The following is a 13,650-nucleotide window of genomic DNA, read 5'->3' as shown; positions in this document are numbered from 1 at the left end:
TAATACATGGAACCAACTTTCTTAAACAAAGGGCAGATATATACAATCAGCTCCAAAAAAAAAATCTGCCCAAAAGCTTCTGTCTTCCTTGAACAGTAACAATTCTTAAGTTATATTTCTTTCTTTCCCCTCAACGTCAAATACTGATAAAGAAACAACACATGTAATTCCCAGTGAGCTGTTCAAAAGTTAACCCCTCCACCTGATAACTTTCCCATATTACACAAGTTATGGACATGGCAAAACCCCACATGTGCATATTCTAACCCCAAGATATAGAAAGGAAAAAAAATATTTCTATAGTAAGTCAACTCTGCAGTTAGCATCCGGCATGGCATCTTCCCGCAACACAAATGTAATATCAGTACCGAGCCTTTTGGGAGAGCCACTTGCCCGAGGTCACACACAGCCTATCAATAATAACTTGGCTCAGCTTCCCTGGCCCCATACGCCACAGGATCTTACTTTGCCAACTTCCCATTGTGTCCCAATGACACAATGATTTCCCTAGAAAAATCTGCTTAAAGTTACCCCTAATCTCTGAGAAAGATGCCTTCCTGTCATAAATATATTTACTTACACTTCTTTTTTCCAGAGAGGGGAGTAGACAATCATTTGGGCATTGCTCACTATAAAATGGATTTCTGTGGGGAAAAGTTTACATAGTCAATGACAAAAAAATAACTTTAAGGCATTTTAATTAGAAACTATGTTTCTACAACAAAACAGTTGTGTAAACTAAATAACAGTGACTACAAAATACATGCACACTGTTCAAGTTATTCTAGTCTAATAATCTGATCTTTTAATGAAACTTAAGCTGTTATGTCTTTGCTAACTAGCAGGGAAATTGTCCACTTGAAATTCCTTGAAAGATGTTATTTTTGAAATATTGCTAAATTTACTTTCTCTGATGAAGCAGAAATCATAACCCTGTGATAAAATGCAACAAACTATTTATATATGTTTGCCCATCTGAAATATGCTACAATGAACTTAATGAATACATCCAAGGAAGTACCTTCTCCAAAAGAGTAGCGAGTTACACTATTTTATTAACTAAATGAATACATCCAAGGAAGTACTTTCTCCAAAAGAGTAGCGAGTTACACTATTTTATTAAACAATGTAGCATGCTAGTGTAGCTCAAGAAAACCAACCCAGGCCATATCCCTGTTTAAGAAGAGGACAGATTAATGGGGAGAAGAGATCACGCTGGCTTCAGGGATCTGATTGTGAAACCACAGACCTCCCACCCATGGTTTCTTTCTCATGATGTCTGAACACGAACATTCAACTTTCTATGCAAGAAAATCTGTCTCAGATTGTTCCCACAGCTCTTTAAGAGAGAACTGATTGAATCTGGAATTGGGACATCATTGCGAGAAATGCCTGTGGCCAGAAACAGGAGCCTGCACATATGAATGCTGGAAATCAAGGGTTCTCAGGGACTTATGGATCACTGTGACATCCAAACACAGCTAAATTGTCTTGTGGCATCTTCTTCTAACCAATTCCTTATGGCATTCATTTTTGACAGTTCATGAAAGTTCACACTATATGAGACCCAAATCCAACCTATGTTGTCGTTACATGCCTTTGAATTGTATCTGACCTATTTTAACACTAATGCAAACCTATTGCAGGGTTTTCTCCACATTACTTGTTCAAAGGGAGTGTGGGTTCGCCTTCTTCTGAGGCTGAGAGTGTGTCACTTGTCCAGTTCACACAGAGGGTTTCCACAGTCAAGCAGACATTTGGGCCCTGTTTAGAATCAATTTCTATAGTGGAGCACCTTAGGCCTACCCTATATCTTACAAGTTAATGGTGTTTAGGAAAAGGGAGGACAAGGGGATAGATAGTATGGGGATGTAAAATAAAGAAGTATCTAAATAATTGTGCAATATCAATGCAATTAGATTGTATTGTAAACACTTTGAAATTTACCATAACATCTCAATTTATTATCATCTTATTCTTTAATTTCATTCAATTTTTATTTATTTTATCTTATTGGAGTGTCTGCAGAGTCCGTAACATTGGGAACTGCTGCACTACACCATTTTGATTCCCTTATATAAATATACATAGAATTAAATACTATGCTTCCCCCTTCCCGAACAAGCTGAAACTCCTTATATGAACCAAACTGGTTGACAAGATTCTTCACTGTCCCCGGTTGGAAATTAATTTTTAACTTGATCCATATTTTATATTAAGCAGAGTCTTAAAGTCCAATAACATCGGTTCCATCCACTCCCACTCAAACATGGACACAGGCAAAAAGCCTGCAAATGCTAACACAAGTAGAGGATTCTCATTACACCCCATGGCGAAGTGATGTGGCAAAACTCCCCTTTCCTGCTTCCAGAAAAAAAAGCTACCCAACTCTTATACTCTCCTGGCTTCTCTTCCCTTGCTGTATTGCTTTATGTCTTGGAAATCTCCCAAGTACCTGGTCAACTAGATGCTAAGTCATTTCATGCTAACACATCAGACATTGATGCTTTCCCCATAAACTCTTTGTTTCCTAGCTGTATATGAGAGCAAGTGGCAGTCTCATCCACAGCCAAGTTTGCAACAGATGTGTAATCTGACCAGTGAGCCAGTTGCACTGGATGAAGATAAAATAATTCTGAAATGAGGAGAAATTATTTTAAACTTATTGCATACAAAGCCAGAATTATTCTTTAATCCATATAAAAATTCAGTGATTTAGTAATAATTAATCAAGTCAAAGATGAGTCCTAGAAGTTATTAATACTTAGCAGCAAAGGGAAACTGTTTACCAACTAATACTGCATGCATGCACCAGTCTTCAAGTAAAATAGCTATCGTAAGTTCTCGGGAGGACATAACCACTATTCCAAGGACTGTCCCAAGCACTTATTTCACTGAAGTTCCCACATCAACAATGAATATGTTTTACCTATATTGCTTGGATTTGATGATCAAACATCTTAATGTCATTAAATCCCAGATAAAGTAGAAAATGCCCTGAAATCTTCCCATAGTGTACTACTGAAAAGCAATAAAATTAATACAAGAGATATAGTGAAAATACAAGCTCGCAATAGTCTTATCATTCTAAGGTTTTTCATCACACCTGTGCTATTTTATAAAGTAGAACTTGAAAGATATTCTCAAAGAAGACCCATCAGTGGAACCAGTAGAACTGAATTACCAGCTGCCCATAGGACAGCCAGATAAGCACTGCTCAAAAAACTGAATGGGGGAAAAAGGTTGTGGGATAGCCTATTTCTGTGAGTACGTCTCTAGAGTAGTCTTTAAACCCAAATCCAAATTTTAAGCATTTTGTGCTGCTCCTGCCTGCTCTTAAACCCAGATGACCAACATCAGGAATGCAGTATCCTCCCCCACCTACCCACACACACACACAATAAACCTAGCCCAAGCTATAGTGTCAAAAGGGAGAGGAGAGACCAGTAGGGAAGAAGTGTGGCAGCCAGAATCCACACGTAGAACTTGCAGCTTCCTCTAGGACTGGTATGGGCAATGTGGAAACCTGCCAATGTTACTGAACTGCAACTCCCAGCATTCCTCATCATTGGCTGGACTTGTTTTGCAGTAACATCTGAAGGAAGACTGCACAGTCGCTGCCTCTGCTCTCAGGGAAAGAGAGTCCTGTGGCTTTCCATCAAGGGGAGGCTGTGTAGGAGGGCACGTTGCCTTATGCTAGAGCAAATGGCCCATCTAGACTGTCTTGAATGGCAGAACCCTCTGATGGGAAAGTGGAGGTCTTGCCTCTTACCTCCTTTTAACTGAAGCTGTGGGAGTAACCCTGGACCTTCGGTGCAAAAAACAAATAGATTCCCACTGGTTGATAACTTGTTGTGTGCCCATGTGACAGCTGCCTGTAAGGAATCGCTGATCTTCACCTACTAACCCAAGCAAGTAGGTGCAAACGCATGCTGACGTTTATAAAAAGCCACTCCTTGAGGCAGGTATTAGTAACTCAGGAGAGGGTGTTGGAGGAAAGTTTGTTTATATAATAATGCTTATTACAGGCAGGAATGGTGAAGCTCAAGGGTGTTCATTCTTCCGTCATCTAGATACAATCCTCATTAAAGCATCACAATCACTTCACGGCTTCCTTTTGCCACATCTACAAAGCATTTGATGACTATCATACCAGATAAGGCTGCCATGAACTACTAACCTGTAAAGCATTAGATTACTCGTTCAATGCAGCAAAGCAGCAGTTTACATGCACACATTGATTTGGAACTCTCTCTGTACACACAGCGTTCAAATTGGTACAACATTGGCATAGAAATACAAGATGCCACTCCTCTCACTTCCTTTTGAGTCCCATCTCAAAGCATACCCTTTCCACAGTGATGTTATTTCAACAACTGAATTCTCATTCACTACTGCAGCCAATCTTCTAATCAAGTTTAAGCTACCCCCCCCCCCCCCCCAAAAAAAAACTTCTACAATCCCTGTTCATCCTCTCCTCAACCTCCATTTCCAACTTGTTCTTTCTTGGACTCTGTAAAAGGCCACACTCACTGTTGATGCTATATAAACATCAAAGAAGAATTTAATCCATAAACAAGATTTGAAGACTCCTATATTAAAATAAAGCCTAGTATCAGTGTAGAATCCAGCAGACATTGTGTGCTACTATTTCCACCAGGCAAGTCGTAGACAGGTCAGACATTATGAATGACTGCATCCATTCAAGTGGATGGTACAAATAAAGATATTCTGAGAGGCATCTTTAGTACAGAAGTCTTGGGCTTTGGTGTGCATTTGCATACCCACACAATCCAACTACTCCTACTGTGTCACGAAACTGTTATGTGAATAATATGGCCCACCCACCCCAAAACTTCTTCAAGCATATTCTATGCCATTGCACTGATGGCCCATAAGGTCACTTCATCCTCAGAAATGGCAAACCACTGAAGCCTGACTAAATATTCTCTATGAGACCCCTTGGGAGATAGGACAGATATAAATAATGTATTGTTATCATCATCATCATCATCATCAATATCCCTCAATATTTGATGGGAAAACTACTGGTTTATGTTTGGTTTGAATGCAGTGAACAAGGACCCCAGATTATTGGTGGCTCACACACCTTTCTGAAAGGCCAGTTTAAACTGTAGACTTTCTTCCCTTAAAATAAACACGGAAATAATCTTAGAAAATGATGCCTGCTCCTGAACACCAGACATGTCTTTAATAGCACTACTGCCTTACCCCTAGTCCCAACATGTACACTGTATTTCTCTGATTCTAAGAGATCATAGGGTATAATTTCAGTGTGGCCAAAAGGGGGAAAAAAGCTCTCTTTCTCTATATGTATATATATCTCTCTACATGTAGGACCCATGATTCTAAAACATACTCTGTTTTTAGAGATATTTATATGGCGGAAAGGTGTGTCTTAGATTCCAAGAAATACATTAAAATACAGTCAGAGGAACCTCAAATATATGAGAAAAGAATGTAGTCAGAGATTATACACACATACACACACATACAGATACATAAACATACAAATTCCTACATCAATATAGTTCCATGGAGCCCCCAACTTCCCATGCCCAAATAATCATGTTATGTTGTGAATGGTAAAGCTTAAGTATAAATCAAGGAGCTGGGGATGTTTAGCTTGGAGAAAGAAGGATGAGAGGGGACCTGATAGCAACAGTTTGTCTTAATTGGCTTCCAATAACTGTATCTAAATATAAATACCAAGCCAATATACAGTTTATGTTATGACAATAATAATAATAAATTATTTTATATGTTACCCGCCTCTCCTCAGGACTGGAGGCGGGGAATAACACAGTCAAAACACATCAACATAAAATACACACAATCAAATCATATCATATCAAAACACACCATTCTGAAATATAAATATAAGGTCTGGCAGTAGAAAGCAGCACATATGGAGTGCTATAGTAATAATAATACATTTTACTTATAACCCACCTCTTCTGATAGCTCGAGGCACAAGAAATTCAAGAAAACAAATGAACATTTTTAAAATTACATAAGTAAACTCACAATATAATATCTAATATAATAATAATAATAATAATAATAATAATAATAATAATAAACTTTATTTATAACCCACCACCATCTCCCCAGAGGGGATTCAGGGCGGCTAACATGAGACCAAGCCAAAATAATACAACACAGTTAAAACACAAAATAACAAAAAATACACCATAACACAAATATGAAATAACAATGAAATCAACAATATGAAATAGCATAAAATCAGATCACTTCAGGAGGTGCTGTGGTTTTTAACTTTGAATTTGTTTTGATGGTTTTTAACTGGGAATTTTAAAATATTATTTATATTTAATCCTGTTTTAACGTTCATATAGTTGTATATTTTAAATGGATATGATGATGCTTTCATGTAGGCCCTGCTCTTGGTTCTGCCTCCTTCGCAGGCACGGTTGGTGGGGACAACAAACAGGGCCTTCTCAGTGGTGATCCCTCGGTTCTAGAACTCCCTCCCCAGTGAAATTAGATCAGCATCCTCCCTCCTGGCCTTGAGAAAAAACATAAGGAGATGGCTATGGGACCAAGCCTTCGGGCAGTAAAGTAATGCAGTACAAGAAATGATTAGGAAATAGGTACAATTGACAATAGGAATGTTTTGGATTACGATTCTGGATTGTGTGATTTTAATGTTATATTAAGATGTTTTGAATTCTATGTTTTAACTGTTTAAATGGAATCCGCCCTGAGTCCCCCTTGGGGAGATAGAGTGGAATACAAATAAAGTTTCATTCTTATTATAATATATATACGTATATGTATTAGTCTAAGAGGACATGTGAGACCTGTATTACATATATGTAATATAGTATAATGTATTATAACATAGAACAGTATGAATGAGGCCTGTATTACATATATGTAATATAGTATAATATATAATGTAGAGTAAGATATAAGAGGACGAACAAGGCCTGTACTAGATATATATAATATAGTATAATATATAATGTAGAGTAAGGTATAAGAGGACGAGCAAGGCCTGTATTAGATATAAGCAATATAGTATAATATATAATGTAGAGTAAGATATAAGAGGACGAGCAAGGCCTGCATTAGATATATATAATATAGTATAATATATAATGTAGAGTAAGATATAAGAGGACAAGCAAGGCCCGTATTACATATACCGTATATACTCGAATATAAGCCGACCCAAATATAAGCCGAGGCACCTAATTTTACCACAAGAAACTTGGAAAATGTATTGACTCGAGTATAAGCCGAGGGTGAAAAATGCAGCTGCTACTGAAAATCATCAGTAGGTTAAATGTTTTTGTGTATTTACATAAAACTGTAATTTAAGATAAGACTATCCAACTCTGATGAAACCATTATTCTAACCTTCTTTATGTGCTTACGTATCCTTCCAATAATAATAGAGTAAAATAAGAAATATAATAATAATAATAATAATAATAATAATAATAATAATAATAGAGTAAATAATGGAAATTTAATAACAGTAAGAGAGTAAAATAATAAATGTAATAATAATAATAGAGTAAATACTGGAAATTTAATAACAGTAAGAGAGTAAAATAAATGTAATAATAATAATAGAGTAAATAATGGAAATTTAATAACAGTAGTAGAGTAAAATAATAAATGTAATAATAATAATAATAATAATAGAGTAAATAATGGAAATTTAATAACAGTAAGAGAGTAAAATAATAAATGTAATAATAATAATAATAATAATAATAGAGTAAATAATGGAAATTTAATAACAGTAAGAGAGTAAAATAATAAATGTAATAGAATCATAGAATCATAGAATCCTAGAGTTGGAAGAGACCTCATGGGCCATCCAGTCCAACCCCCTGCCAAGAAGCAGGAATATTGTATTCAAATCACCCCTGACAGATGGCCATCCAGCCTCTGTTTAAAAGCTTAATAATTAATAATTACTCTATTATTAATAATAATAATAGAGTAAATAATGGAAATTTAATAACAGTAAGAGAGTAAAATAATAAATGTAATAATAATAATAATAATAATAATAGAGTAAATAATGGAAATTTAATAACGGTAATAGAGTAAAATAATAAATGTAATAATAATAATAGAGTAAATAATGGAAATTTAATAATGGTAATAGAGTAAAATAATAAATGTAATAATAATAATAATAGAGTAAATAATGGAAATTTAATAACTATAAGAGAGTAAAATAATAAATGTAATAATACATTGAGTAAAATAATGAACGTAACACAATAATAGTACAGTAAAAAGAACATAATAATAATAGAGTAAAATGTAATAAAAATAATACTAATAACAGAGAAAAATATTAAATAACCTTGACTCGAGTATAAGCTAAGGGGAGATTTTTTAGCCTAAAAAAGGGGGCTGAAAAACTAGGCTATATACACCTCCTGTCACATCAGCACTTTTAATCTTGTACCCATTGCTCTGGCCCGGCCCAGTTTTATTGTGTTTAGTGTATTGTGCCTGTTGTTTATTTTGCTTTATTCTGTTTTTAATTGTTTGATTTGCTTAGATTGTATTGTTGTGTTGTGTGTTGAGGCCTTGGCCTTCGTAAGCCGCATCGAATCCTTCGGGAGATGCTAGCGGGGTACAAATAAAGTTTAATAATAATAATAATAATAATAATAATAGGCTTATACTCGAGTATATACAGTATGTGATATAGTATAATATATAATGTAGAGTAAGTTATAAGAGGACGAGCAAGGCCTGCATTAGATATATGTCATATAGTATAAGATATATCAGGCATGGGCAACCTTAGGCCTTTGGACTTCAACTCCCACCATTCCCAACAGCCTCAGCAGGCCCCTTCCTTTCCTTTGAGAGGGAAAAGGAAGAGGCCTAAGGCTGTGAGGAATGGTGGGAACTGGGAGTCCAAAACACCTGGAGGGGAGGCCCAAGCTTGCCCATGCCTGATACATAATGTACAGTAAGATATAACAGGACGCGCGGCGCTTGTATTCTTCCAGAGCTGCCTGGGCGCTCTGCACGTGCTCAGAGGCCCCCTGCTCGCCTCCCCTTCCTCCTTCCCTGACAAGAGCCCACCCCACTCCGACTGCGGCCTAGTCCTCCGAAGAGAGCGGCCCTCAATTTACCTGAGGGGCGCGAGAGGGAGGCTTCTGAGGGAAGGGCGTCCCTGGAAGCCCTTCGCCTTCTTCCTTCTTCCCGTCCTTCCTTCCTTCCTTCGGTTTCCCCTTCCTTCCTGCCCGTCCTTTCCTTCTCCGGCTCCCCAGCGGCCGGGACTGACCGCTGCTCAGCAGCAGCCCCGGCAGCGGCCCGTCGCCATTTCCCGCCTACCGACCTGCTGCACCGCACGGAAGGACCCGGATGCTGCTGGCGCGAGGGGGGAGAAATTGAGGGAAAGGGAGCTGGGGAATGCCGGTGCGCATGCGCGGAGGGGATGAAGGGGAAATCTGACTGGGGGAAAGGCGCATGCGCGGAGGGTAAGGGAAAGCTGACTGGGGGGAGGTGCGCATGCGCGGGGGACGGGCGCGGGAAGGAGGTACTTTTTTTCCTTCCCCCTTGACAGACTGACGGGCACACCGAATGGCTCTCCGCACATGCTCAAGGGAAAGCCTCGGCCCACCTTGAGGACGGCTCCCTTCGCCACGTGAGTTTCTCCTCCACACAATTAAGCCCCAAAACTATCGAGAATCGTAGCTGGGCGAAGTTGGAAGGGACCTCTAAAGGGCATCTAGTCCAACCCCTTTGATTCTGCTTTCCTGCAGCGAAAGCACAATCAAAGCCTTCCCGGCAGATGGCCAGCCACCCATAATGATTAAGATAGACATGTGCCTATTATATATATATATATATATACACACACACACACACACACACACTCCTACATTTGGAAGGGATCTCTAAAGGGAATCTAGTCCAACACCCTTGATTCTGCTTTCATGCAGGAAAAGCACAATCAAAGCCTTCCCGGCAGATGGCCACCCACCCATAATTATTAAGTTAAACATATGCCTATGATATATACATATATATATATATATATCTCCTACATTTGGAAGGGACCTCTAAAATGCATCTAGTCCAACCCCCTTGATCCTGCTTTCATGCAGGGAAAGCACAAGCAAAGCCTTCCCGGCAAATGGGCAGCCACCCATAATGATTAAGATACTCCTACATTTGGAAGGGGCCTCTAAAGGGCATCTAGTCCAACCCCCTTGATCCTGCTTTCATGCAGGGAAAGCTCAATCAAAGTCTTCCCGGCAGATGGCCAGCCACCCATAATGATTAAGATACTCCTACATTTGGAAGGGGCCTCTAAAGGGCATCTAGTCCAAACCCCTTGATTCTGCTTTGCAAGAAAAGTACACTCAAACCTTCCTGGCAGATGGCCAGCCACCCATAATGATTAAGATACTCCTACATTTGGAAGGGGCCTCTAAAGGGCATCTAGTCCAACCCCCTTGATTTTGCTTTCATGCAGGGAAAGCACAATTAAAGCCTTCCCGGCAGATGGCCAGCCACCCATAATGATTAAGATACTCCTACATTTGGAAGGGGCCTCTAAAGGGCATCTAGTCCAAGCCCCTTGATTCTGCTTTCATGCAAGAAAAGTACACTCAAACCTTCCTGGCAGATGGCTAGCCACCCATAATGATTAAGATAGACATATGCCTATGATATATATACCTATATCCCCTACATTTGGAAGGGACCTCTAAAGGGCATCTAGTCCAACTCCCTTGATTTTACTTTCATGCAAGAAAAGCACAATCAGAGCCTTCCTGGCAGATGGCCAGCCACCCATAATGATTAAGATAGACATGTGCCTATTATATATATATATACACACACACACACACACACACACACACTCCTACATTTGGAAGGGATCTCTAAAGGGAATCTAGTCCAACACCCTTGATTCTGCTTTCATGCAGGAAAAGCACAATCAAAGCCTTCCCGGCAGATGGCCACCCACCCATAATTATTAAGTTAAACATATGCCTATGATATATACATATATATATATATATATATCTCCTACATTTGGAAGGGACCTCTAAAATGCATCTAGTCCAACCCCCTTGATCCTGCTTTCATGCAGGGAAAGCACAAGCAAAGCCTTCCCGGCAAATGGGCAGCCACCCATAATGATTAAGATACTCCTACATTTGGAAGGGGCCTCTAAAGGGCATCTAGTCCAACCCCCTTGATTTTGCTTTCATGCAGGGAAAGCACAATTAAAGCCTTCCCGGCAGATGGCCAGCCACCCATAATGATTAAGATACTCCTACATTTGGAAGGGGCCTCTAAAGGGCATCTAGTCCAAGCCCCTTGATTCTGCTTTCATGCAAGAAAAGTACACTCAAACCTTCCTGGCAGATGGCTAGCCACCCATAATGATTAAGATAGACATATGCCTATGATATATATACCTATATCCCCTACATTTGGAAGGGACCTCTAAAGGGCATCTAGTCCAACTCCCTTGATTTTACTTTCATGCAAGAAAAGCACAATCAGAGCCTTCCTGGCAGATGGCCATCCATCCATAATGATTAAGATAGACATATGCCTATTATGCCTATTATATATATATTATATCTATATATGTATACAACTCCCTTCATCAGGGCAAGAAAACGTAATCAAAGTCCTTCTGACAAAGAGCCATCCTCTAAAGGTCAATCAGTCCAATCCTCTTCTGCCAGGCAGGAAAAGCACCATCCAAGCTCTCCCAACAGATGACAAGCCAGCTATAGATATGATAGATGTGACTGAGATAGACATATGTGTATGGTATATATAATACTACAGTTGGAAAGGACTTCAAGGGGAATCTTGTCCAACCCCCCCCCCCCCAATTATTCTGCCTTCATGCAGGAAAAGCATCACCCAAGCCCTCCTGGCAGATGGCCAGCCAGCCATAGATAAGATTAAGATAGACATATGTCTATGATATATATAGAATACTGCAATTGGAAGGGACCTCTAGAGAACATCCAGTTCAATCCCTTTTATTCTGCCTTCATGCAGGAAAAGCACAATCGGCAAATGGCTGGCCAGCCATAATGATTGAGATAGACCTATGTCTATGATATATATATAGAATACTACAGTTGGAAGTGACCTCTAAAGGGCACCTTGCCGAACCCCCCCCCCCCCTTTATTCTGCCTTCTTGCAAGAAAAGCACTATTAAACCTTCCCGACAGATGGCCAGCCAGCCATAGATATGATAGATGTGATTGAGATAGACATATGTCTATGATATATACAGAATCTAAGTTGGAAGGGACCTCTAAAGGATATCCAGTCCAACCTCCTTCTGTCAGCCAGGAAAAGCACCATCAAAGCCCTCCTGACAGGTGGCCACCTAGCCTCTGCTTGTGGACTGATAGAATCCTGGAGTTGGAAGAGACTCCTAAAGGATATCCAGTCCAACCCCCTTCTGACCTGCAGGAAAAGCACAATCAAAGTCCTCTTGACAGGTGGCCACCTAGCCTCTGCTTGTGGACTGATAGAATCCTGCAGTTGGAAGAGACTCCTAAAGGATATCCAGTCCAACCCCCTTCTGACCTGCAGGAAAAGCACCATCAAAGCCCTCCTGACAGGTGGCCACCTAGCCTCTGCTTGTGGACTGATAGAATCCTGGAGTTGGAAGAGACTCCCAAAGGATATCCAGTCCAATCCCCTTCTGACCTGCAGGAAAAGCACAATCAAAGCACTCCCAGCATATGGCCATCCAGCTTCTGAATAATAATAATAATAATAATAATAATAATAATAATAATATGCCAAAGTTGGAAGAGACCCCCAAAGGACATCCAGTTCAATACCTTTCTGCCAGGCAGGAAAAGCGCAATCAAAGCACTTCCAACAGATGACCATCCAGCCTCTGCTTCAAAGCCTCCAAGGAAGAAGGTTCCATTAGATTTCACCAAGTTGGGGCACCTCTATATTGGAGAATGATGGCTCAGGGCTGTGGTATAATAATAATAATAATCATCATCATCTTTATTTATACCCCGCCACCATCTCCCCAAAGGGGACTCGGGGCAGCTTACATGAGGTAAAATTAACCCGCTGTCCTTCAAAATACACAAAACAAAGATCATTCATGACTTTCTAAAGCTACAACTTCCAGGATTCTGTGAGCCCTGGCTATTCAAGCAGTGCCAAACTGCATCTGTTCTACAGTGTCATTGGCTCCTTTGTATACATGGAAGCCATGAGAAGCATGGCTTCCATGTCGCTGTCTTGGCCATCCAAGTAAACCAGTGGTTCCCAACCAGTGGCCTGCAGACCACTAGAGGCCCGCAAGAACTAAAATATGTCCGCAAAACATTTAACATTTAAAATCTTTATTCATTTTAATGAATCAGTTGCTACACCAGCAAGTAGGATGTCGGACGAACGCTTGATGTCATGTGTCAAGTACTCATGTACTCAGTCGCATGCGTGGTCTCATTAAGAGCCACATCCACTGTTTTAACATGTTGAGATGTATTCCACACTGGGCCTGCGTATTCAGCAGCAGAGTAGCAAAGCGCAAGGGCAGATGTCTTCATTGTGTCTGGTTGTGATCCCCAGGTTGTGCCAGTCAGCTTTCATATGATATT

At 39.8% G+C, this 13,650-nt stretch overlaps 1 protein-coding gene across 2 annotated transcripts in view; it reads right to left on the bottom strand.

Annotated features, from left to right (window-relative positions):
• CTDSPL2 (CTD small phosphatase like 2) overlaps positions 1-9,437 on the bottom strand; it is a 33,224-nt gene extending 23,787 nt beyond the window's left edge. The window contains exons 1-2 of one of the 2 annotated variants that reach the window (XM_060755415.2): positions 9,162-9,437; positions 581-644 (exon numbers count right to left, since the gene is read on the bottom strand). In XM_060755415.2, coding sequence (XP_060611398.1) covers positions 581-615 — 35 coding nt within the window. In that variant the 5' untranslated portion in view covers positions 616-644; positions 9,162-9,437. The remainder of the gene's footprint in view (positions 1-580; positions 645-9,161) is intronic. The other variant, XM_060755416.2, reaches the window with a different exon arrangement.
• Between the last annotated feature and the right edge of the window lie 4,213 nt (positions 9,438-13,650).

The sequence above is a fragment of the Anolis sagrei genome, chromosome 9 (genome assembly GCF_037176765.1).
Source record: "Anolis sagrei isolate rAnoSag1 chromosome 9, rAnoSag1.mat, whole genome shotgun sequence".
In the NCBI taxonomy this organism is placed as follows: Eukaryota; Metazoa; Chordata; class Lepidosauria; order Squamata; family Dactyloidae; genus Anolis; species Anolis sagrei.
The sequence above is the reverse complement of the archived record's forward strand: the minus strand, read 5'-3'. Positions and strand labels throughout refer to the sequence as shown.